At 43.5% G+C, this 26939-nt stretch overlaps 1 protein-coding gene and 1 non-coding gene across 8 annotated transcripts in view; one reads left to right on the top strand and one right to left on the bottom strand.

Annotated features, from left to right (window-relative positions):
* The window catches only part of LOC109897872 (transducin-like enhancer protein 1), a 48053-nt gene extending 33948 nt beyond the window's left edge, over window positions 1-14105 (bottom strand). For 3 of the 7 annotated variants that reach the window (XM_031833266.1, XM_031833269.1, XM_031833267.1), the window contains exons 1-3: window positions 13921-14105; window positions 13098-13160; window positions 2783-2928 (exon numbers count right to left, since the gene is read on the bottom strand). In XM_031833266.1, the coding sequence (XP_031689126.1) occupies window positions 2783-2928; window positions 13098-13160; window positions 13921-13965 (254 nt within the window). In that variant the 5' untranslated portion in view covers window positions 13966-14105. Of the gene's footprint in view, window positions 1-2782; window positions 2929-13097; window positions 13161-13454; window positions 13790-13920 lie in introns of those variants that run through there. The other 4 variants (XM_031833270.1, XM_031833273.1, XM_031833272.1 and 1 more) reach the window with 3 other exon arrangements.
* A 6363-nt stretch (window positions 14106-20468) lies between these two features.
* trnaq-uug (transfer RNA glutamine (anticodon UUG)) lies at window positions 20469-20540 on the top strand. Its single transcript has one exon. It is a non-coding gene; the product is annotated as a tRNA-Gln (tRNA).
* The last annotated feature ends 6399 nt before the right edge of the window (window positions 20541-26939 follow it).

Below are 26939 nucleotides of genomic sequence, written 5' to 3'. Positions count from 1 at the left end.
CAACCCTGAACCACAAACCTTGAGACAGACATAAACCCAATGTTCCATCCACTCACACACAGTTGTTTTGAGCACAGACCTGGTATCAAAACAGTGTGATCCTGTCAGAGCAGGAGAGAGAAGTGGGTACTCTGTTCTGAGTGGCAGCATGGTAACAGTACGAGAGCCTATCCTCCACTCTAGACCTCCATACACAACAACATCAACACACTATGTTAGATGTGTGTCGGCGCTGACGTTCGTATGGAAACAGTGTTTCTATGTCACACATTCCCCAGTCAAGACAGATCTGTGTGTGTGTGTGTGTGTGTGTGTGTGTATAGAGAGAATTACTGTAATGAGAGCCCCATGTCAGCAGCTCCCTCCAGTCTGCTGATTAGAGGTTGTGTAAAGAGCAGCTGCAGAACACACACACACACACACACAACTAACTTGGCAGGCACAAACAAGTTCATTTCATGCAGTAGCAAGTGACCCACACATCTAGCTAGGTTTAATGAATGTCTTCCTCTATGGGGTCCGGATACTGTATCTTGTATCACACACACAAAGACCAAGAGGGTCAAACACACACAGAAAGAGACACCAGGAAAGACACATAGCCCATTACTCATAATCCCTTTACCTTGGTCTCTTTCCTGCCTCCTAATCCACTTAAGCAACAACCGTCAGGCTCCAGCCACGATCAATAAGGCCAAAATACTAACCTAAACCCTGCTATTTCTAACCCAGGTCTGAGTGTGAGGCTGCATTCAGCTTGTCAGTCTCTGTCCACTCTGTTGTGTGCGTGCCATGCGTTTTAACCTAGAGTAAGACTGATTAGGCTGTCAGTAATAGGCGAGTGTGTGCTCATGAGATCCTCTGTGGCGAGAGACCTGCAGCTTTCCTGTCTGTCTGCTGAGGGATGCTAAGCAGGTCACCCCTAATCCAATAGACTGGTGTCTGTCCTAAACATGCTTTGCATAACACTGTGTGTGGCTCGCTGCTGTAGAATGCTTAAGTCGAATCTAGAATCTGCCAAAGAATGCAATTTATAGTTGGGGGATAATGAATTCAGTGTTAATCCAGCAAGCTTGATTCTTGCCAATTCATATTTAGTTTATATTAAATGCACAGACTTTTGCCCCTACCTACATGTACATATTACCTCAATTATGTGTACTACCTCGTACCCCTGCACATCTACTCGGTACCCCTTGTATATAGTTTCGTTACTGTCATTTTATTGTGTTACCATCTCCCTTTTCGCAATTGTTTTACTTTTTGGCTCTGCATTGTTGTGAAAGGGCTTGTGAGTCCCCCAATGACTTTTGGGCGATTATGGGATCTCTGTTCTAATTGGGGTTCCAAAGCCTTCTATTTTAAGTTAATTGCAATCATTAATGTCTTTTAGCCAGGTTGCGATGACATAGTAGACAACTCTCTCTGTATTCAATTGAGGCGTCTGATATTGGCAGCAAGGTCATCATGATGCTTTGACAGGGAACATACATTAGCTAGGAGGATAGTTGGAGAGGTGGGTGGCTTTTTCTGGCTCTAACGTGTTGCCTCACTACGCCCTTCTTGACTCGTTTGTGTTTTGGTTTCTGTCCTTTCCATTTAATCCGGTATGTCTGGAAAACACTCCCTCTCCCCATTCAAAGTGTGCCTTAGCAGGATTAGCCCGTCCTTCTTGCAGCAGAGCACATCTCCGCTCCCCAGGGAGCTCCAGCCTCCAGGTGATCCCCAACACTACGCATTTGATAAGGAAGAATCATGTTGAGATTGCCAGAAGGTTGAGTTCGATGTTTCTGAACATACTGATCACATCTGTACACTTTATAATCCACAAAGGGGTCAGGGAATTATCCACATTAAGGTATCACATAGAACAAGAAAATGTGCAGTGGACCCACACATTTATTTATTTAAATTGCTGGCTTGTTTGAGAGAAACGAGTCACTGCCATGCAGCGCCACTGTTTGTATAGGGAGCCTTTCATCCGGGAGCTGGGTAGAGGGAGAGGGGGCCATACAATAGAAGTTAGCTGGAGGAGAGGGTGGATGAGCTGATTCTGGCTGGTCGAATCAAAGCGGGGGACCGTGTGAAGGTGTGCCAAGAGAACAGAGAGGCAGAGCAGGCTGGGAGGCAGGCTGGGACGACACTGACAGCTAGAGGCCCACAGTCAAAGCCAGTCAGGCCAGCTCGGTCTACATTCTTACACATCAACCACACATATAGACATACAGGAAGACACGCCCTGAAATGCACACACACATGTTGGAATATTGTTATGGAGTCTCAATCTTCTGAAAGTCCTTAACAACAGAGCCCCAACCCATCCCCAATGCCCAGCAGCCTACGGAAGGAAAACTCTCTCAAAGCCTTGAAACGCATAAAAAAACTACTCGTATACAGTTGATGACATCCAGAAGATGCACGTTCCAGTTCATCAACAAACGTAAAGGATGAAGAAAGCCTGTGAGCCTCCATCCATTGTTGTGGTTTTCCCCGTTTCCTTTCCGTAGCCCATTTCTCCAATGTACCCTCACTTCTCCTCCCTCTTCCTCCCCCTCAGTACAAGCTGAGGTTGGGTCAAGTGGGCGTTCTAGAACAGATCTAGTATATAACCAACCCACTCCTGCTTCTGGTCATGGTAGCCTAATAAGATGTTAAGCAGCTCTCCAAACCCTCGTGGCCCCTGTGAGCTACATAAGCTGTAAACTAGCACATAAACAAACACGCACACAGAGAGAGAGAAAAGGCTGCCGTGTTGAGTTGGGTACTAGGGGAGGTTGTGTACCTGTGATACTGAGTCTGGAGGAACTGGAACTCCTCCTTGATGCGGTCCAGGGTCTCTGGGTAGGTGAGCTTTAGGGCCTGGGGGGCTCCCGAGGCTGCAGCTGCCGCCGCAGACGCTGAAGACCCAGGGGGTGGCTGGAGAGGTGCCTACGCAGAAAGACAATAAGCACTGTTAGCATATCTTCTCAAAAGTGTGAACATCTTTCAGACTCTATATACAGGTCACTGACAAAATAAACGATACACCAACATAAAGTTTCTTAATAGGGCATTGAGCCACCATGAGCCAGAACAGCTTCAATGCACCTTGACATAGATTCTGTAACTCTATCGGAAGGATGCAACACTATTCTTACACAACAAATACTAGAATTTGGTGTTTTATTGATGGTGGAAAATGCGGTCTCATGCGCCGCTCCAGAATCTCCCACAAGTGTTCAACTGGGTTGAGATCTGGTGACAGACGGTCATGGCATATGGTTTACATCGTTTTCATACTCAAACCATTCATTGACCACTTATGCCCTGTGGTTGCAGCATCAGCATTTTTATGCATGACCCTAAGCATGATGGGATGTTAATTGATTAATCAACTCAGGAACCACTCCTGTGTGGAAGCACCAGCTTTCAATATACTTTGTATGTTTCATTTACTCAAATGTTTCCATTAAATTTGTCAGTTACCTGTACATAACCAGTATGTTTTGTGGTGATTTGGTAATAATGTTATACCTGTACATTTTTTATCACTGCATGTTTACATTCCAAGTCAGGTTTTTAACATCCTTCACGCATGACTCTAATACCAGATGTGTGCCCAACACTAGTCATCTCCGTGTGTGGGTCCTATGAGAGATGTGATTGTATGCATGGGGAACAGTTGTTGTGAGCTGGAGAGCCATGATGAGTTTCCTGGAGCTGAAGAACAAAGCTGAAAGACTCGGAGGGGTGTGAGCACAGAGAGGGGAGGGGGGGGGGTGAAACTGTCGGGAAACCAGGAGAGGCCAGGGGAGACAGGAACCATTGTGATGGGACAAAAAAAGTGTCAGGGCCAGATGTGTGAGGGGAACCGGGAGGGAGGGGAGAACAAGGGGCTCTTGACCAAATTAAGACACTTGTTTAATATTAAGTCATTAAGTCTGGGTTGAAAGGAAGGAAGGAGAGAGGGAGAATAGGTAGGACCCCATCAGGAATAGCACCCCCGGTAGCCTGGCCCTCCTCTCTCTGGAGTAGCACCCCCGGTAGCCTGGCCCTCCTCTCTCTGGAGTAGCACCCCCGGTAGCATGGCCCTCCTCTCTCTGGAGTAGCACCCCCGGTAGCCTGGCCCTCCTCTCTCTGGAGTAGCACCCCCGGTAGCATGGCCCTCCTCTCTCTGGAGTAGCACCCCCGGTAGCATGGCCCTCCTCTCTCTGGAGTAGCACCCCCGGTAGCCTGGCCCTCCTCTCTCTGGAGTAGCACCCCCGGTAGCATGGCCCTCCTCTCTCTGGAGTAGCACCCCCGGTAGCATGGCCCTCCTCTCTCTGGAGTAGCACCCCCGGTAGCCTGGCCCTCCTCTCTCTGGAGTAGCACCCCCGGTAGCCTGGCCCTCCTCTCTCTGGAGTAGCACCCCCGGTAGCCTGGCCCTCCTCTCTCAGGAATAGCACCCCCGGTAGCCTGGCCCTCCTCTCTCTGGAGTAGCACCCCCGGTAGCCTGGCCCTCCTCTCTGGTCCCTCTCTGCAGGGCTTCGAGCAATTAGTTAGCAGGGCCTCAGAGGTAATGCTGCAGGACAGCCAGACAATGGGCCGGACCTTGGGCTAGCGACTGTCTGTCTGGGTCTCTGTCAATGGAGGCCCACCCCTCCGCCCTGGTGCTAAAGCTACATTGAAGGATATACGACAGGCCGTTCACACCACTGCTCTCTTTAATGAGAACAGAAGTGGTGTGTGTGTGTCTAGAGGAAATAATTGAGTGGGTATAGCTCCACTCATGGGCCCTATGCAGAAGAATGTTATTGGTTTATAAAGTGACATTAGTCACATTAAGTAGATCGCCTGTTCGTTCTGCTGGATTCCCTGGTGGAGGGGGAAACTGGAGAAGGGAGAGGTCAAGAGAGAGGACATATGGAGCTCAGCGCTCAGTCCTGCATGTGACTGCACTGTGGATCTGCACAGCACCGCTAAAAGAAGGTGTGTGTTAGTATGACATAGGTAGACAAGAAATATTCACCGTCATAGTAAGGATGAAGCCAGAGCTGGAATGTGAAGCTAACTGAAGCCGGCAAGCTTTAGAAAACCCAGAGTAGATCTAGCTTAAATCGTAGTACACCCCTCAGGTCCACTGAGGTTCAAGAGAGGGGCTGCTCATTGTTCCAGCCTCTAACGAGCTCCTCTCCCCTGCCTGCTTGCCTGGCTGCCTGCGCTCCAACTCAATCTGCTGGCCAGATCCTCCCCCTGAGCATAGGCAGGGGCACACAGACTCCCTCGCTCTCACACACACACCAATTACTCTTCACAGGCCAGAGAAAGGCGCCTCAGGAACAAGAGCGCCAAGGCCATTTTGTAGGAGGCGAGGGAGGTAAGGAGGGGGAGGGGGAATAATTCTGCCCTTCTCTCTCCACCTTCCACTCCCTGTTTTCTTGTTTTTCACCTCAGTGTGTGTGCGCGCTGGAGAACAGGTGCAGAGAGCTTTTTTGAGACAGAAATGGGGAGTGTGGGATCGAGGCTGACCCAGTAGTTGAGTTCGGTGATGGGGGAGATTTATGAAGACAGAGGAAACTGCTGCCTGGGCTTCTGCTAACATCAGCCATTCTGGCTCTGATGCCCAGGTGCTGTTATGATTCAGGCCAACGTCAGAAAAGGTGCCTGCAGGTACACAGCAGACCCCTGTGGCCCCTCACAAAAACAACAATATGAAAGAGTGGAGTGCTGCAGAGCAGACCCTCCCATTAGCTGTCAGTCAGATGACTCACTGATCCCTCAACCTCACTGGTCAGCTGCTCTGGTTTAGTGTGTGATGTCAGAGGTCACACTGCTGACCTGATCACCATTGGATTACCCAATCACCCACCTAGGCATCCAGCCAGATAGGACTCAAAAATGTACTCAACTCTCAAGTACAATACAATACTCCAACTAATCCTGTTTGTCCCTATAGGAAGTCAGGGAATGTGCCAAGCTCCAAGCAGCCATGTTCCACCGTGCCATGAAGAGCCAGAGGCTAGAGAGCACCATCAGGGTAAAGGAACCATAGGCAGTCAGGTGGCTGATCAGATAGCAGCCTTCCTCCCTGAGTCCCCTGGTAATCTGCCCTGGTCCAGCTCAGCAAGGAATACATTGTAGTGATTAAATCAGGCCCCAGCTGGGAGCAGTAGTGGTGGAAAGGAGAAGAGGTGAAGAGGCATCCCGGGACAGTAATGGCTCTAATCAGGCCTAAGTTGTCTTTAATGGGCCTTTAAAATAGGCTGGAGGAAGGCCTACAGGGACACCCCAGCCAGGGAAGACAGCCGCTAGGTGCTGGGCTTGAGCTAGGCTGGGCAGCAGACATGCACACACAGAGACAGACATGCACAGACACACACCCTCTAAGGAACAGTGGGTGTGGCATTCCCTGCATGCAATCAATGTTGTTTTCCTTTTACTCCTTCTAATTAAACCAAATAGCACTAAACCACTATGACCTCACATCCCTTGATTCTCCCCAAAACACACATGACGCAACACGCCCACACACACACACCACACATACATGCCACAAGCGTGCGCACACACACCAAAGGTGAAGCCCCTTGAAGACGTCAGTTCTTTATGTTACCTGCACTTCTATGCCAAGCAGTCTTCTCCCAGTCTCCAACAGCATAAGAACTGGGAACCAATCTAGCCAACGAACCATCCTGCTAATTACACTGTGCCTTCCCACAGAGCCGATTGTTCTGAGTAAACAGCCACCATGCTCCCTCACTGCTGGGGCACTACCTGCCTGTCTGCCCGCCCGTCTCTGGAGACACAGTAGTGGGAAGGAGGGCACGGCAGACCTATCCCCAGCCCCCAGCTGGAGAACCATAGAAGAGTAACAGCCCCCTGCCCCCCTCCACTCTCCACTCTCACCCAAGCATTCCCCTACTTATTTAACAACTGTGAAACATGGCAATATATTGTCCTTGCAGAAAGCTTTTGCAGTTCAAGCCTCATATCAAATTATTCAAATAGTCAACAAACCAGTTATTTGCATTTTAAAGCACCTCTGTGGGTGGATGACGTGCACGCACGCGCACACAAATACACGTAGGCAAACACACGCGCAAAATTGATCACAAGCGCCAGGATCTCTCTGCTGTGATGTGGGAGTGAATGAGAGAAATGCCCCAGTTCTCTCTAACTAAGGGGAGGGCTGCTAGGCACCACTTTCATTTGCGCTACACCTTTCTTTTTTCCCCTCGCTCCTGAAAGCTTGTTATTCAAATGTCCCCGCTGTCAGTGTATATAGGCGGTGCATAACTGTTTGGTTGTCAGCTGTGTTAATTGCTGTAAGTACCTTCCTTTATTAGGTAACTCACCCACAGCCGGTTTGTTCTTTCCATGGCTCAGACTTAAGCGCCACACCTCCAGAGCTGGTTTAAACCTTGCCCAAAAACCTCTCCTCTGGCAGGCGGGCGGCCATCTAATCGAATACTGGAAATAAAGAGCTAAGCAAGCTGGGTTACCCAGCCCATCACTCCCCGGCGCTTCCCTCCCAGCCCATCCCTCCTAGCCCATCACTCCCCGGCGCTTCCCTCATAGCCCATCACTCCCCGGCGCTTCCCTCATAGCCCATCACTCCCCGGCGCTTCCCTCATAGCCCATCACTCCCCGGCGCTTCCCTCATAGCCCATCACTACCCGGCGCTTCCCTCATAGCCCATCACTACCCGGCGCTTCCCTCATAGCCCATCACTACCCGGCGCTTCCCTCATAGCCCATCACTACCCGGCGCTTCCTTCATAGCCCATCACTACCCGGCGCTTCCCTCATAGCTCATCACTACCCGGCGCTTCCCTCATAGCTCATCACTACCCGGCGCTTCCCTCATAGCCCATCACTACCCGGCGCTTCCCTCATAGCCCATCACTACCCGGCGCTTCCCTCATAGCCCATCACTACCCGGCGCTTCCCTCATAGCCCATCACTACCCGGCACTTCCCTCCCAGCCCATCACTCCCCAGTACTGCTGAAGTGGACCTGTCCAGAATCAGCTCAGTGGGAGTCCTGGATCAATCAGGGTCTGATGGGAGAGCAGGAGTCTGCTGACTGGGCCAACAGAGCTCCAGGAGCCTGCTGGCATTACTGGACCTCAGAGGAAGAGGGGGGTGGGGGTGGAATGGATACATGTACAAACAGAACTCTTAATCATTAGGTGTGATTGTAGATCTACACTCTACAGCCAGACCTGTGTAGTGTGGTGCATTTCCATAAGCAGAGTTTGGTTCGGTGAGCTGACTCTGGTGGACGTCTTACTGCCGACATTGTCGTGCGATTCTACATGTAGAATCGTTTTGCAAATTACATCCAGCACTCTGCTCAGAGGTGCTAAGTACTCTTGGCCGGCAAACGCTACCGGTAAATGGAATTGGATGCTAAGCATTGAGAACAGCAGTGCTGACACATCTACTACTAGTCCGCATTATGCTGATTTCCAAGAACTGTAAGGTGGAGCTGGTCTCCTTGGTCAGGCTATACTAAGCAGTCTGCCTGCCACAGCAAAATGTTATCAAATAAATGTCTCACTGCTATGTAACAAAAATGAGGAAATATGTTTCACACATCTGCATGTCAGGTGTTTACCTAAACATTAATTGAACTTCATCCATTGTATGGCTTCCCAACATTTTGAAAAAAGTCTAATAAAATCATAAGAACGACTCTAGCAAGAGCAGATTTCTGGATATATATTCTGTTACATATACAGTGAGTACAGAACATTAGGAACATCTGCTCTTTCCATGACAGACTGACCAGGCAAAATGTATACTCAGTACATTATACTCCCTCTACCATGCTTTTCACATGAAAGGAAACTTGACAAACAACGTTCCATAAAGGATTACATATACACTGAACAAAAATATAAACGCAACATGTAAATTGTTGGTCCCATGTTTCATGATATGAAATAGCCCAGAAATGTTCCATATGCACATAAAGCTTATTTCTCTCAAATTTTGTGCACAAATTTGTTTACATCCATGTTAGTGAACATTTCTCATTTGCCAAGAAAATACATCCACATGAAGGGTGAGGCATATCAAGAAGCTGATTAAACAGCATGATCATTACACAGGTCTACCTTGTGCTGGGGACAATAAAAGGCCACTCTAAAATGTGATTTTGAAACAACACAATGCCACAGATGTCTCACGTTGAGGGAGTGTGTTATTGGCATGCTGACTGCAGGAATGTCCAACAGAGCTGTTGCTAGATAATTTAATGTCAATTTCTATACCATAAGCTGCCTACAATGTCGTTTTAGAGAATTTGGCAGTACGTCCACCAGCCTCACAACCACAGAACACATGTTCTGCCCAGGAACTCCACATCTGGCTTCTTCACCTACGGGATTATCGGAGACCAGCACCCGGACGGACAGCTGATGAAACTGAGGAGTATTTGTCTGTAATAAAGCCCTCTTGCAGGGAAAAACTCATTCTGATTGGCTGGGCCTGGCTCCCCAGTGGGTGGGCTCCCAGGCCCACCCATGGCTGCACCCCTGCCCAGTTGTGAAATCCATAGATTAGGGTCTAATTTATTTATTTCAATTGACTGATTTCCTTATGTACTGTAACTGTACTGAAATTGTTGCGTTTATATTTTTGTTCAGTATAGTTTAATAAATTGTTCCCTGGGTCTTCCAAACATACTTTAATGAAAGCCAATGACTTGAGACAGGCTTTCAGTGTTTCAAGCCTGTTGTGGTTAAAATGAAACAGAATCTGTGCTTTCTTTCCCAACCCAGCGCCCCTCTCCCTCCAGGATGCATAACCATACATTTGAGCTGTGGTTGGTAGCTAGCTCCCCAGGGGATGCAGTGTAGAGTTGGTGGATGAGATGGATTGGGTTAAGAGCTGTAACCACAGCGCCACGTTCTGTTCTGTTCTCCCTTTAGTCCTACAGCTGGCTGGGGTGAGGGCGCACTAAGTTTGTTTAGAGCCCTCTCACTCTTCTGTCAGGGTACTATGGGCATGGTATGGAGAAAACCTGAAGGAGGTAGAATTTCCTCTCAGGAAGTGGCATAAATAATTAAAAAATTACTAGTAGAATCCATTTTAACCCAATTCAACTACTTTCAAATATGTACACGGTTTTATTGATTACATTTATTGATTATTGATTAAATACAGTCTGGTGCTAGCCATCAGAAAGTACACCTTGAATTATTCCACATTGTTGTATTACCGCCTGAATTCAAAATGGATTAAATATATGTTCTCGCACCCATCTACACACAATACCCCATAATGACAAAGTGAAAACATGCTTTTAGAAATTATAAGCAAATGTAATGAGAATTAAATACAGAAATGTAATTTACAGAAGTATTCACAACTGAGTCAATATTTGATAGAAGCACCTGGCAGTGACTACAGCTGAGAGTCTTTTGGGGTAAATCTCTAAGAGCTTTGCACACCTGGACTGTACAATATTTGCCCATTGTTCTTTTCAAAATTATTCAAGCACTGTCAAGTTGATTGATCACTGCTAGACAGCCATTTTCAAGTCAATTTAAATCAAAACTGAACTAAACCACTCAGGAACATTCAACATTGTCTTGATAAGCAACTCCAGTGTAGATTTGGTATTGTGTTTAAAGTTATTGGCCTGCTAAAAAGGTGACTTCATCTCCAAGTGTCTGTTGGAAATCAGACAACCAGGTATTATTTAGGATTTTGCCTGTGCTTATAGCTGTATTCCATTTATTTTTATGCAAAATAAACACTCCCCAGTCCTTGCCAATGACAAGCATACCCATAACATGATGCAACCACCACCATGCATGAAAATATGAAGAGTGGTACTCAGTGATGTGTTGGATTTGCCCCAAACACAATTCTTTGTATTCAGGACAAAAAGTACATTTCTTTGCCACATGTTTTGCAATATTACTTAAAGTGCCTTGTTGCAAACAGGATGCATGTTTTGGAATATTTTTATTCTGTACACGCTTCCTTATTTTCACTATGTAATTTAGGTTAGTATTGTGGATTAACTACAATGTTGTTGATCCATCCTCAGTTCTTATATCACAACTATTAAACTCTGTTTTAAAGTCACCATTGGCCTCTTGGTGAAATCCCTGGGCAGTTTCCTTCCTCTCTGGCAACTGAGTTAGGAAGGACACCTGTAACTTTGTAATGACTGGGTGTATTGATACTGTACACCATCCAAAGTGTAATTAATAACTTTATTTTTACACATCTACCAAATCGGTGCCCTTCTTTGCGAGGCATTGGAAAACCTCCCTGGTCTTTGTGGTTGAATCTGTGCTAGAAATTCAGTACTCGGTTGAGGTACCTTACAGCTAATTGTATGTGTGGGGTACAGAGATGGGGTAGTAATTCAAAAATCATGTTAACCACCACCATTGAACACAGAATAAGTCCATTCAACTTATTGGATAAGCACATTGCTTCTGAACGCCATAGGGATTCCCATAACAAAGGAGTTAAATACTTGACTCAAGAAATGTCAGCTTTTAATTTGTTAGTAATTTCTCAAATTCAACAACAAAAAATCCACTTTGACATTGGGTATTGTGTGTAGATCAGTGACAATCTCAATTGAATAAATGTTTAATTCAGGCTGTTACGCAACAAAATGTGTAAAGGGGTGTGAATACTTTCTGAAGGCATTGTACGTGTTCTAGGGACAAAGGTGCCCCATTAACCTCTGTTCCCCACCCTGGCTCCGACCATGCATCATACTTAGCATTAGGGCCTAATCCCCATCCCTAGGAGGACATGGATGTGAAAGCACTCTCATGGTGGGGTGTATGGTTGGCATGGAGGAGAGACGAGGGTAACTCTGTTTCAAATAGAAACTTATACGATAGGCTACTTCATATAGAAGGCATGTACTGTATTTAGGTGAAAAATATGTATTGATTCCACACAAGTACATTAAAAAAAAACATATATCTGACATGAGTAAAGTTTATAGCACAAATATTTAGTTACCAGTTCAAAGTCAATTCAGATTGCAGTTCCTGGTACTGGGTGTCTAGAAAACCTAATTTATAGACTGCCTGATACTTTTGTTCGAATCAAACAAATCAAAAGCACAAGCATCATCAATAAGATGAATGCCAGAGAGGAAAAACTCATTCTTGAAAACAGTAAGTGACACTTCACTGGGTAGCCTGTTGGTTAGAGTGTTGGGCCAGTAACCGAAAGGTTGCTAGATCAAATCCCCGAGCTGACAAGGTAAAATCTGTAGTTTTTTAAATATATTTTTTTTATCTAACTAGGCAAGTCAGTTAATTAAGAACGAATTATTTTTTGTTCAATGTCAGCCTAGGAACAGTGGGTTAACTGCCTTGTTCTGGGGCAGAACGACAGATTTTTACCTTGTCAACTGGGATTTGAGCTTGCAACCTTTCGGTTACTAGTCCAACGCTCTAACTACTACGCTACCTGCCGTTTAACCCACTGTTCCAAGGTCGTCATTGTAAATAAAAAATGTGTTCTTAACTGACTTGCCTAGTTAAATACACAACCCAAACCCTTGCCTAAAGTTGACTCACCCCTCAAATAGACTGCCGAGTGTGGAAAGGACAAACAAACGTAGACCACTCCATCATCTAGGCCAATACAGCCTACCATTTGGATAACTCGAGGTTGGATGTTCTAATTTGACACTTTAAAGTTATACCAACAACAGGAGACCAGAATTTGTACAGAATGAGTTTCCCTAAAGTTCTTGTTTTGCCAGATTCTGGCGGTATAAATCCTCTCTGTTTATAACAGACCCATGTTGGATTGAGTTTACACCGCTCGTCGTTCAAGTACTAAACGTAAAATGAGTAAGGGTTTGCAATGTTGCAGCATGTGTTACTTTTTGACCAACATGATCACAAAGGAATTCCGGATACAAATAGCATAGATACAATGACAGAGATAAAAATGGACCATAAATCATGTAGCAAGTTTATGGCCCTACCTCTGTATACATTCTTGCTCAAGTTGTTTCCTTTATTTCAAATAAACTTACTTCAATAGACAGAGAAAGGTTAGATAATAATGTATAGATCGCTGAGGTTTTAAAGTATCGCCCCAACAGAATTACCGAACGTTACATGCTAATCGTACTTACCGGAGGTCGGTTTTGAGGAAACATTCTGGGCGCCGAATTCTTTAAAAAAAATCTTCTTCCTCTCTTATGGGCAAAAAAGGACAGAAATGGAGAAGACGTTATATTGTCGGTTTCAGAGACGCATTTGGCTTGGTTTCAGAGGCAGTAATGGCAAAGCTAGTCTCGGCTCGCTAATTCCTTGCTCAAGACTCCCTTTGTTCTGATCTATGTTCAACACACAGACAAATAACATTCGATGTAGTAAAGATGCACCCAGTCCACGACTAAATGTTTAGAGGCCTCGTGACTACGCACTTCGAATGAGTAAAATGGCACCTTTTCTTCTCGTAAATACTCCCCTCCCCGGTGTATTCTCACCTAGAATAAAAAGCAAATGTGGCTAGGTTGTACTATGTGGGTTCTGAGTCGGACACCACCACATTCAATGCAGCCGCAGCCTCTATTGTCTCGTTCGTCGCCCTTCTCCTTTAAAACACTGCTCTCCTCACACTCCCACCTTCTTTTCTGGTCCTCGCCTGATCTTCAAGACATAGCTGACTTGTTTTCTTGAGAGAGAAACTAAAGGGACATTTGCTAGACAGAATGAGAAGGGAGTATCTCGCTATTCTCGTTGATCAAGCCAGCATAGGACTGGAGCTAAGGTTTCGCCTTTCTGTCCTTATTTATGAACAACGCATCTAGCCTACCCACTATAATGAAAGAAGGCCAAATCTGTTTGCTGTTGTTAAAACATTTCAGACCAATGACATACAGTTTGCCAATTGCTCTTGTAGAAATAGTCTAATGATATTAGTAAAGTAAACACCCTTGTTGATTTTCTCACCATGCGTGTACATTTTCTACTCAGTTCGTTCATTCGTGTAGCCATGCAAATGAAGCCCGCTTTGTACTTAAACAATATATATATTTGCGATTCCTACATTAACCATGTTATAATTGTATATACACTACGTGTAGCCTACAATAGAACGTGGGGTACAATGGAATCGTTCAACAATTGAATGAAATCTCCACGTGGGGCTCGACCCAGTCACAATTAACGCTGGTGAAAGTAACCAATGAGTAATCCGAACACCCACGTGGGGGACACCGACCGTTTGTTTATTGGAGGATGCTGGTATTACAGTGCTCCAAACGTCAATCAAGTAGTCTGAACCCGCTGAGAGGACAATTTAACCCTTTAGACGTGATAGTGACGAAGTTGTGGTAGACCTACAGAACAGTGTCTATAAAGCTTATTTCCTCTTCCCACAAATCGTATATCGGTGCACAAATCTTGAATGTTGCATATATATATATATATATATATTTACATATTTTTTAGTATATATTTTTTATATATATTTTCTTATATATATAAGAAAATATATTGTCAGGCCCTATGATAAAATTATATTCTAAATCTGAGTAATGTTCATTTTTGGACATCTCAAATAAACAATGAACATGAGTAAAGAGAGCATCCCACCTCACAAACAAATGTCTTTGATCTCATAATTAGTTAATATTGCAAGTATGGTACAGAAGGAAAGCTATAGCTGTAAGCTTTAAAAATGTTTTTAAAACACACTGCCATTTTTGTTGTCGCTGATTTGAAAACAACACAGCATTGAGACTTGCACTCTTGATGATCCAGTGAGTAATACAATGGTGATTATAGCCTGCATATTTCAGTGTGTATTGTTTGTTCCTTTAAACTTTAAAGAATCAAAAATAGCATTTAAAAGAGGAAAAATTCAGAGACATTTATTGGTATTCTGGTGGCACGACCCCTTTAGCAGGCCTCATAATTAGAGAGACAGATATTGAAAAAGCAATTTTCTGACAGTGGAAATCACAATCTGCCAGGGGTGGAGTTGGAAAATACAGAGTGTGTGAGAGAGAGAGAGAGAGAGAGGGAGTGAGAGAGGGATGAAGGACAGCGGGGATGCTAAGAAAGAGGAGCCAGTGTGAGAGTTAGAGATTGAATGAAAGAGAGTGCCCAAGGGTGGTAGAAAAATAGAGTGAAAGAGAGAGAGAGAGAAATGGGGAGGGTGAGAGAGAGAAATGGGGAGGGGGAGAGAGAGAGAAATGGGGAGGGGAGAGAGAGAAATGGGGAGGGGAGAGAGAGAGAAATGGGGACGGGAGAGAAAGAGAAATGGGGAGGGGGAGAGAGAGATGGGGAGGGGGAGGGAGAGAGAGAGATGGGGAGGGGGAGGGAGAGAGAGAAATGGGGAGGGGGAGGGAGAGAGAGATTTTATTGCAATTTTTCCCAATGAATTTTAATGCAGCTTGCTGGTCTCTCTCCCAGGGTCTAGGATCACATTTATTAGAATAAAAAAAGTTGTGAGGAATGCAATGTATTGCAGGCTTCTGCTTGGAGATGTTTCATGTAGTAGGAGGGCGGGTAGGGCGGGCAGCGTAGGGCAGGCAGGCAGCCAGCAGGATGTATGGGTGTGCGTTGTGTGCTGGAGGAGGCATAATAATAGATGATAGAATGTGATCTGGTAGAAGTGAAGGACACACATTATTGCTATAGGCAGGTCAGCCCAGAGAGGGGGTGATATTAACTGGGGTCTGATTGAGGCCTGCAGATCCCAGTGCTGTCTGATCTGGAGCACAGCACTCCTTTCAAAGTCCTCAATCACCACACCATTGTTATGGAAGAGGCTCTTTTGTTTTCAGGAAAATGTCCTGTTGAAAAGCAACTAGTCCATATGATCAACACACTCCTTTTATATCATACATGCACACATGGTCACGCACCTGCAATATCCCTTGTAATCACAACTTGTAGAACTGCATTTGATACAGAGATGGACTTGTACACAGCAGTAAGAGCAAGGCGAACTACTATTTATGGACAGGAAAATATCAGCAGCCAAAAAAACATCAACAGGGAGTGGTTGAATATGAGGAATTGTGGAGATGCAGCAACCTGTTTTTTGTCTGCAAAAACACATACAATTGCCTAGCTACATTTATCAAATAGAATAGTATTTGTCACATGCTTTGCAAACAACAGGTGTAGACTAACATAGGGAGGAGGGCAGAAACATGGCAGTGTGGTGCCAAGTTAACAACCTCGCCCTCAACGTGATCAAGACAAAGGAGATGATTGTGGACTACAGGAAAAGGAGGCCCGAGCACACCCCCATTCTCATCAACAGGGCTGTAGGGGAGCAGGTTGAGAGCTTCAAGTTCCTTGATGTCCAAATCACCAACAAACTGTCATGGTCCAAACGCACCAAAACAGTCGTGAAGATGGCCATGACAACGCCTATTCCCCCTCGGGAGACCTGCATGGGTCCTCAGATCCTCAAAAATTCTACAGCTGCACCATCAAGAGCATAACTGGTTGCATCCCTGCCTGGTATGGCAACTGCTTGGCCTCCGACCGCAAGGCACTACAGAGGATAGTGTGTACGGCCCAGTACATCACTGGGGCCAAGCTTCCTGCCATCCAGGACATCTATTCCAGGCGGTGTCAGAGGAAGGCCCTAAAAATTGCCAAAGACTCCAGCCACCCCAGTCATAGACTGCTCTCTCTTCTACCGCAACGCAAGCCGTACTTTTGAACAGTGAAATGCTTACTTAAAGGCCCTTCCCAACAATGCAGAGAGAAAAATATATAAAAAATAATAACATGAGGAATAAAAACACAATGAGTAACAATAATCTGGCTATATACATGGGGTACCAGTACCGAGTTAATGTGCAGAGGTACAGGCTAGGAGGTAATTGAGGTAGATATTGTATGTACATATAGGTAGGAATAAAGTGACTAGGCAACAGGATATATAATAAACAGTAACAGCAGCATATCTGATGAGTCAAAAGAGTTAGTAAATTCATGCATTTCACATCAAGTTTTAACATAGAACTTAGCTGTTTCAGTACATCCATCTCAAATGAAAACAAGTGATAGAATGAGGTATCATATTGAACCGATGGGGGACTGGGTACCCCCAAATGCCCCCCACCCCCACATGCTGGGGATGGCCCCTGCCCAGCATGGGGGTGAGTGACAGAGAGACAAGGCTCCAGTGTTGTTATGAGTGCCCCTCCCCCCAGCAGACAAGCCTGGTGTCAGCACAGAGACAGCACAGTGATTTATAGGTCTCTCTTCTCCTGGGAACCCGCCTCCCTCTCCCATTCCCTCCATCCCCCACTCCATCCCTCCATCCCCCCTCCTCTCTTTCCTCCTGGCCCCTGGGGGAAAAGAAGGGGTAATGACCCACATCAGCAGCCACACACAGACACACACACATACAGTGACACACTTTCACGCACTCAGAAATAAACACAAAATACACAGACGCACACACACACACACACACACACACACACACACACACACACACACACACACACACACACACACACACACACACACACACACACACACACACACACACACACACACACACACACACGCGCACACACGCACACACACACACACTCCTGACACAGACTCAGGCACATTAACACCCACAGGCATGTGTATCTGTGAACTCAGGATTCCACTGCTCTCCTTTCATGTTGCATTCCCCGCCCACTCAACAGTCCCTCACATTCCTGATGCAATATGATGCTATATGTCCATACTACACTGGAAACTGAAACAATACACCACATCTGAATCAATGCGTTAGTTGCATACAGTCATATAGGCCTACCAGTATTTAGGAGTGATACAATTTTGTATTTTTTCAAATACTTGTTCATTGCTCTTTGTGGATGCGAACAACAACATCAGGCATCGCTCAACCAAAACTACCTACACATCTCTTTGGAATAAACCATGGGTCACCATAAAAATACAATTCCCTTAGCTTAACAATGTTTATGCAATATGACTATGACATTTTTTGGGGATCTTTGAAGGGGTCATTGTCAATATCTGACACAAGTCTACTGTAGGCTATAGGCCATCATTGTAAGTAAGAATTTGTTCTTAACTGACTTGCCTAGTTAAATAAAGGCTCAATAAAGTAAATATTCTCTTGTTCTCTGTATGATCAATATAACGGATATAGCCTATGTATTTAATACAGTCCAGTATCTTGGCATAAGCAATTCATTTTGAATTCAAACACACTCTGCAGGAAGAAGAGATGTTGGCCTAACATTAACTTGCAAATTACAACTTTTTCACATTCATTCACAGTCATTCATTACATACAGTACAGTGGGACCTGTTCTTTTCTCAAAATCAAATCAAATCAAATTGATTTATATAGCCCTTCGTACATCAGCTGATATCTCAAAGTGCTGTACTGAAACCCAGCCTAAAACCCCAAACAGCTAGCAATGCAGGTGTAGAAGCACGGTGGCTAGGAAAAACTCCCTAGAAAGGCCAAAACCTAGGAAGAAACCTAGAGAGGAACTAGGCTATGTGGGGTGGCCAGTCCTCTTCTGGCTGTGCCGGGTGGAGATTATAACAGAACATGGCCAAGATGTTCAAATGTTCATAAATGACCAGCATGGTCGAATAATAATAAGGCAGAACAGTTGAAACTGGAGCAGCAGCACATCTAGAAAAACCTGCTCATGGGCAGTCCCACCACATAGGCTATTCCCTATTGTACGTTAATCATGGGCTCGCTTGGGCCAGTAGGCTCCATTTTCAAAAAACATAAATAAAAACAAATTATATTTGTATTTAATGCTTCACAATCTTCCCGACCTCTGACGCTTCACACTTGTTATCAACCAGCGTTTCCAAGCAGAGGTAAGAATGCCAAACCATCTCCATCTCGAGTGAGCCCCTCCTATACGTCCTGGATCCTCGCACCAGACCCATCTCAGCGGGGGCGGAAAATCATCAATTCAGTGTTGAACATCAGCATGCACATTAAAAAGATAACTAGTGGTGGAAAAATGGTCTTATTTGAGTAAAAGTACAGATACCTTACTAGAAAATGACTCAAGTAAAAGTGAAAGTCACCAAGTAAAATAATACTTGAGTAAAAGTCTCAAAGTATTTGGTTATAAATATACTTAAGTATTAAGAGTAAATGGAATTGCTAAAATGTACTTAAGTATCAAAAGTAAAAGTAAAAGTATAAACCATTTCAAATTCCTTATTTTAAGCAAACCAGACGGCGCAATTCAATTTTGTATTTTTATTGACGGATCGCCAGGGGCACACTAACACTCAAACAATTTACAAATGATGCATTTGTGTTTAGTGAGTCCACCAGATCAGAGGCAGTTGGGATGACCAGGCAGATATAAAAAAAAACTACTTATGTAGTACTTTAAAGTATTTTTACTCAGGTACTTTACACCACTGAAAATAACCACCTACTTTTCTGTATTTTTTCATATTAGACACAGCGATGTCATTATTAGCAAAGAAAAGTTTATGTAGGCCTATACTATGGAGCTGCTTGTTTGTCAAGACATGAACAGTATTTAAACAAATAACATTTTGGTTAAATAGGCTAGGCCTACAGGAATAAATAAAAATTAATATTGTCGTAATGCGATTCTGTAGTCTGTATAGGCCTAATTGTAAAAAATAAAAAATAAATGTTAATGAAAATATTAATTCCCGAAGCTGTTAATGAGCTATGTCATTTATTTACGAGATTAATATATCAGCTGTCGGGTGGCAAGAGTGTGCAGAGTCTGGCTGCTATAGCCTATTAACTGTAAAATTCACACAATTTCTCTGTATTTATTAACACTGTAAAAAAAATCACATGATTGTATTAGAGCCAATGGGAGCTTTTATTTAAAGACATTAAACAAGCAACAACATCATATTTAGAGTCTGTGACCTAGCTAATGATTAGCCCATTGGTGTAAACAATGCAGAGGAGGCTTTAACCTTTGCCAAAGTTTTTAAAAGTTGTTTAGGAGTCCAAGGGCGAATTTAGTTATTGCACAGGCGCATTAAGTGTCCCTAATGAAATATGCAAATTACCTACATGTTAGAATACGCCAATAGGATCTCGCTAGCTCGTGCTTGGCTCTGCCCATCTCCTTGCTTGTTCTGCCCACTATGATTAATTTGCTCCCATTGAAAACGAAAGGCCGTGATCTATCTTGGGTTAGTTATACAAATCTTTGGTATTACCATTTGCCAAAGATTCCAAATCATTCTGTTTCTCATCTTGGACACCATATATGGGCTTTCTTTGAAAGGAAATCTGTCTGCGATAATAAGCACAGGTTGCCGCCTCCTGTTCATTTGTGGCATTGCAATTGCATTGAAACGAAGGGGAATGATTTGCCGGATCCTAGACACCGCTAAATTATGGACTGTAATATTGAGTTAAGCGAATACAATCATACTAAAGATATTTCTAAAATTATTTAATGTTACCATTTGAACGATAGATCATTTTTATATTTAATAATTCCTCTCGTCATGCGCAGCAAGGTTCTATGGTGTAATGGTTAGCACTCTGGACTTTGAATCCAGCGATCCGAGTTCAAATCTCGGTAGAACCTTATTTTATGAAAAATTGCAACTTTGGATTTCTATTTGACATATTATCAATGGGCTAAATCATCAATGATAATACTGGCAAGTTAGTAGATATCAGTTTGGTGTATTGGTACACCAAATACATGCCATATATGCAAAACACTGAATCATTCGATTTCTTGTTTTATAACAGTAACGTTGTATTACTTGTGATATATAGACCAAAGTATAACAGCAGTGGTGTAAAGTACTTAAGTAAAAATACTTGAAAGTACTAGTTTAGTAGTTTTTTCGGAGATCTGTACTTTACTTTACTATTTACATTTTGACAACTTTTACTTCACTAACTTTCCTAAAGAAAATAATGTACTTTTTATTCCATACATTTTCCCTGACACCCAAAAATACTTGTTCTATTTTGACAGTAAAATGGTCCAATTCACACACTTGTTCACTTCAAGTGAACATCCCTGGTCATCCCTACTGCCTCTGATCTGACGGACTCACTAAACACAAATGCTTAATTTGTATTTGTAAATTATGTCTGAGTGCTATCTGTCAATAAAAATAAAAAAAGGGAAATTGTGCAGGTTTGAAATGGTTTATACTTTCACTTTTACTTTTGATACTTAAGTACATTTTAGCAATTCCATTTACTCTTAATACTTAAGTATATTTAAAACCAAATACTTTTAGACTTTTACTCAAGTAGAATTTTACTAGTTTTCTATTAAGGTACCTTTACTTTTACTCAAGTATGACAATTGAGTACATTTTCCACCACTGTATAACAGCAAATTGAAATGTAAAGTATAGCAGCACACGTTTTACGATCCATGCAACAGGCATAATATATATTTTCACAATATGAACAGTAAAAGGCACATGACTGCCCACTTAGTCTTATTTCATCGCTGCAACTCCCATACGGACTCGGAAGAGGCGAAGGTCGAGAGCAATGCGTCCTCCGAAAAACACAACCCCACCAAGCCGCACTGCTTCTTGATACCCTGCTCGCTTAACACAGAAGCCAGCCACACCAATGTGTTGGAGGAAACACCGTACAACTGGCAACCGTGTCAGCGTGCATGACCAGCCACAGCACAATGGCCAGCTAGAGTACAATGGGACAACAACATCCCGGCTGGCCTAACCCTCCTATAACCCGGACAACACTGCGCTGCCTCATGGGTCTCCAAGTCACAGTTGGCTGTGACACAAACCGGGATTGAACCTGATCTGTAGTGACTCCGCCAGCCTTAGACCACTGCGTCACTCAGGAGGTCAAGATTGACGTTTTTTGGCATGAAGGCCAAGTGTCACGTCTAGAGGAAACCTGGCACCATCCCTACGGTGAAGCATGGTGGTTTGCAGCATCATGCTTTGGGGATTTTTTTTCATTGGCAGAGTATGGGAGACCACTCAGGATCGAAGGAAAGATGAACGGAGCATAGTACAGAGAGATCCTTAATGAAAACCTGCTCTAGAGTGCTCAGGACCTCAGACTGGGGTGAAGGTTCACCTTCAAACAGGACAACGACCGTAAGCACAGAGCCAAGACAATGCAGGAGTGACTTCGGGTGAAGTCTCTGAATGTCCTTGAGTGGCTCAGCCAGAGCCCGGACTTGAACCCTAACAAACATCTCTGGAGAGACCTGAAAATAGCTGTGCAGCAACGCTCCCCATCCAACCTGACAGAGCTTGAGAGGAACTCCTCAAATACAGGTGTACCAAGCTTTCTTTATTTTTAGTATTTTCTACATTGTAGAATAATAGTGAAGACATCAAAATAACACATATGGAATCATGTAGTAAACAAAAAAAGTGTTAAACAAATCAAAATATATTTGATATTCTTCAAAGTAGCCACCCTTTGCCTTGATAACAGCTTTGCACACTCTTGACATTCTCTCAACCAGCTTCACCTGCAATGCTTTTCCAACAGTCTTGAATGAGTTCCCACATATGCTGAGCACTTGTTGGCTGCTTTTCCATCACTCTGCGGTCTAACTCATCCCAAACCATCTCAATTGGGTTGGCGTCAGGTGATTGTGGAGGCCAGGTTATCTGATGTATTACTCCATCACTGTCCTTCTTGGTCAAATAGCCCTTACACAGCCTGGAGGTGTGTTGGGTCATTGTCCTGTTGAAAAACAAATGATAGTCCCACTAAGCGAAAACCAGATGGGATGGCGTATCGCTGCAGAATGTTGTGGTAGCCATGCTGGTTAAGTGTGCCTTGAATTCTAAATAAATCACTGACATTGTCACCAGCACAGCACCCCCCACAACATCACACCTCCTCTTCCATGCTTCACGGTGGGAACCACACATGCAAAGATCATCCGTTCACTTAGTCTGCGTCTCACAAAGACATGGCAGTTGGAACCAAAAATCTCAAATTTGGACTCATCAGACCAAAGGACAGATTTCCATCTGTTTAATGTCCATTGTTCATGTTTCTTGGCCCAAGCAAGTCTCTTCTTCTTTTTGGCGTTCTTTAGTAGTGGTTTCTTTGGAGCAATTCAACCATGAAGGCCTGATTCACAAAATATCCTCTGAACAGTTAATGTTGAGATGTGTCTGTTACTTGAACTCTGTGAATTTATTTGGGCTACAATCTGAGTTGCAGTTAACTCTAATTAACTTGTCCACTGCAGCAGAGGTAACTCTGGTTCTTCTTTCCTGTGGCAGTCCTCATGAGAGCCAGTTTCATCATAGCGCTTGATGGTTTTTGCGACTGCATTTGAAGTTCTTGAAATTTTCACGATTGACTGACCTTCATGTCTTAAACTAATGATGGACTCTCATTTCTCTTTGCTTATTTGAGCTGTTGTTGCCATAATATGGACTTGGTCTTTTACCAAATAGGGCTATCATTTGTATGCCACCCTACCTTGTCACAACACAACTGATTGGCTCAAATGCATTTAAAAGGAAAGAAATTCCACAAATTAACTTTTAACAAGGCACACATGTTAATTCAAATGCATTCCAGGTGACTACCTCATGACATTGATTGATAGAATGCCAAGAGTTTGCAAAGCTGTCATCAAGGCAAAGGTTGGCTACTTTAGAGAAAATAGCCAAATATTAAATATGTTTTGATTTGTTAACCACTTTTTTGGTTACTACATGATTCCATATGTGTTGATTCATAGTTTTGATGTCGTCACTATTATTCTACGATGTAGAAAATAGTACTAATAAAGAAAAATCCTGGAATGAGTAGGTGTGTCCAAACCTTTGACTGGTACTGTACGTAAATATGATATTTCAAAAACCTGTTTTCGCTTTGTCATTATGGGGTATTGTGTAGACTTTAGGATTAAGTTTAGGAGTTAGGTTAAAGGGTTAGGGTTAGCTAAAAGGGTTAAGGTTAGGGGAAAGATTAGCTAACATTGCTAAGTAGATACAATTGATAAGGGCAAAAAATGTTCATTAATTTTAGAATAAGGCTGTAACGTAGGGGTCTGAATACTTTCTGAATCACTTTATAATCTAATCGACGCCACAATCTGAAAGACAACAGGAAGTTGAGACATCCCACTAGCAGATTTGCACGTTTTTTGTCAAGGCATTAAGACCAAAAAAATTATCCCCCAGCCCCACATACATAAACACACACACCAACATGGAGATCTCTCTCTCTCTCTCTCTCTCTCTCTCTCTCTCTCTAATAGAATATCAGTGTGTGTAGGTGTATTATTATATGGTACAGTAACAGTGCAAACATGATGAGCATTAGCAGCATTGGTTAAAAGTTTATATACATATTTATAGGAGAATAAGGAAGAATATAGAATACATAAAGTGTACAGTGCCATACGCTTTAGCAATGAAGGATGTTTACACTATGGAGTAAAGTGCCAGCCATGTAAACCTGGTCTCAGAGCATTTTGTATTATTCAGTATGTAAATCCGTTATGTTTTGTATGGTATGTATTAATTTGTGGATGTCCATCACTCATTACGTATGTTATGTCACGAATTACGATTTGCATTATATGTTACGAATTTGCAAAATGTACTATATGTTATGAATTTGCTAAACGTATGATATGTTATGGATTCTGCTAGGTGGCTAGGTATCTAATGTTAGCTAGCTGGCTAACGTTATCCAGGCTAGTCGTTGGGGATAGGGGTTAGACTTTAGGGTTAAGTTTAGAAGTTAGGTTAAAGGGTTAGGGTTAGCTAAAAGGGTTAAGGTTAGGGGAAATATTAGCTAACATGCTAAGTAGATACAATGTAGCTAAAAATTGGTAAGTAGTTGAACATTTGCTAATTAGCTAAAATTGTCTGTGAGGTTACCAAGCGTAACATATCACACTAATTTGAGTGTCCCGGACTAACATTTACTGTGTTCCATCTAGTCTATGAGTTTTACTTTGTTGCTTAATTTGAGCCTAACAGGATCCAGCACCTCTCAGTTTTGGACTGTTTCGTTCTGGGAACCTATTTGCCAGCATCCGGTACCTCTCCTGGCATGAAACATAATGTTCACTGTTTGCAATGTAAACAGTCAAATAAAAGCGACCAAAGTTAATTAGAGTTGTCTCCTCTGTAATTGTCCTGCTCCCTATAAAAAACATAGCCTAATGTGAAAACTTAGATTTTCAGCCTGTGCCCGGTATTCTAACAATGTTTTCAGATTGGGCCAGCCCTGGTTTATGATTTGCTCAACATTGTAGCCTAGATACCAACTCGTGGCAGTTTCCTGTAGCCTGTCTCTCACAGAACCAGAATGAGATTCACTTTCTATGATCTCTTTCCCCATCTCTGCTCTGGTAGACATGAGCCTGCAACTACCATCTCTCCTGAGTTGTACTTCATAATTTGTTTCCTTATAGAATCATAGGGTGCTGGTGGCGCTTCAGCACCCCTGATAAATTGAAATACATTTGCCGAAGTTATAGCAGTAATAAATGAAATAATTCAGAATACTACACCAGGAGTAGGCCTATAATTTAGCCACAGAGGATCACTCGCTTTTGTTGTTTAAATAGCATAGCTGTGGATGGTGTGCAGCCCAATGACAAGGCATTGACTACATTCGGGAACGTGTGGCAAATCTGTCAGTGAACAGCATGCAGCCAAAACAGGCCTTTAGCAATATTTTTAACACAATCGTGCGATAGCACAGGTTGTAAAGTAAATGGCTCCTGCTGAAACAAAAATACTTATCTGTCTGTAGGCTGCAAAAATATTGTATACCTTTTTACAAACTAAAACAATGGCTGGTGAGTGAGCTGCTCATCACTGGTTGAGTCAGTGAAACTGGAAGCTTTTTAGGACTTTAATTTCCTCATATTGTACAATATGTGTCTCCACACACCTAGGCCTAGGCTATTGATGGATTCCAGACAAGGTCGTTTTTAATGATCTCAGATTTTCAGTTTGTCAGTGTCAAAGTAGCCTGACAATTCAATAATTTGTGCGGTATTAAAAAAGATTATGCTAAAGTTTCTAGTCATATAAAATGACATATAATTGCATGAAATGCGTTTCTAAAAGGCCACATTTTTCTCGGACCCTAGGCTACAAAAAAAGAATGCAAGCGCCTCTACTCTACTGCTCTAGTCTAGACCACTACGTAAATGTGATGATGTGCATGCAATACTTTATTATAATGGCAATTTTCCGGTACCTCAGAGCTCCCCAGGTCACCCCCCTCTCGCGCTCACTATTTGTTCCGGCACCTCCTGATGTACAAATTAAGTACTGCGTGTCTCTAAAAACACCTGAATGACAGAAGTGAAGGATACCTTATATTTCAGTCCAAGGATGTCTTATGACCGTAAAACAACCTCAGGACTTACCCATACTTGCTGGCAATACAATGTTCCATCAATCTTACTCTGGTAGAGTGTGGAATGCCCATCGCAAACTCAAAGAACACATATGAACATACCGATTTCGCGGGTTTCATAAAAAAGACCGTCCCACAGATTTGAACATTCTAAGTACGTCACTTGGGCTCATATCATGGAAATATTGGGTGCGTTTGTAAATTCACTCTAAGCTCACAACATTCAACACACCGTTTGGACGCTGCAGGTTCCGTCGCCTGCCTTTTGGGATTATCTCAGCCCAAGATGAGTTTCAGCGAAAGATCGACGAAGTGTACGAAGGCCTCGACGGAGTTGTGGCCATTGTGGACGACATCATTGTCTATGGTCGAACCAAAGATGAGCACGACCGAATCCTCAGCGCGATGCTGCAAAGGTCCCGCGAGAGAGCAGTCCGGCTCAACCCCGAGAAGAGCGCTACAGAGGTCAGCTACTTCGGACATCTTCTCACAGCAAATGGAATCAAGCCAGATCCACAGAAGATCTCAGCCATAAAATAAACGGAGCCACCAAAGAACAGTGCAGAGCTGGAAACAGTGCTTGGCATGTTCAACTACTTTGCCAAGTTTGCAC

Source organism: Oncorhynchus kisutch, linkage group LG10 (genome assembly GCF_002021735.2).
Source record: "Oncorhynchus kisutch isolate 150728-3 linkage group LG10, Okis_V2, whole genome shotgun sequence".
Lineage (NCBI taxonomy): Eukaryota > Metazoa > Chordata > Actinopteri > Salmoniformes > Salmonidae > Oncorhynchus > Oncorhynchus kisutch.
The sequence above is the reverse complement of the archived record's forward strand: the minus strand, read 5'-3'. Positions and strand labels throughout refer to the sequence as shown.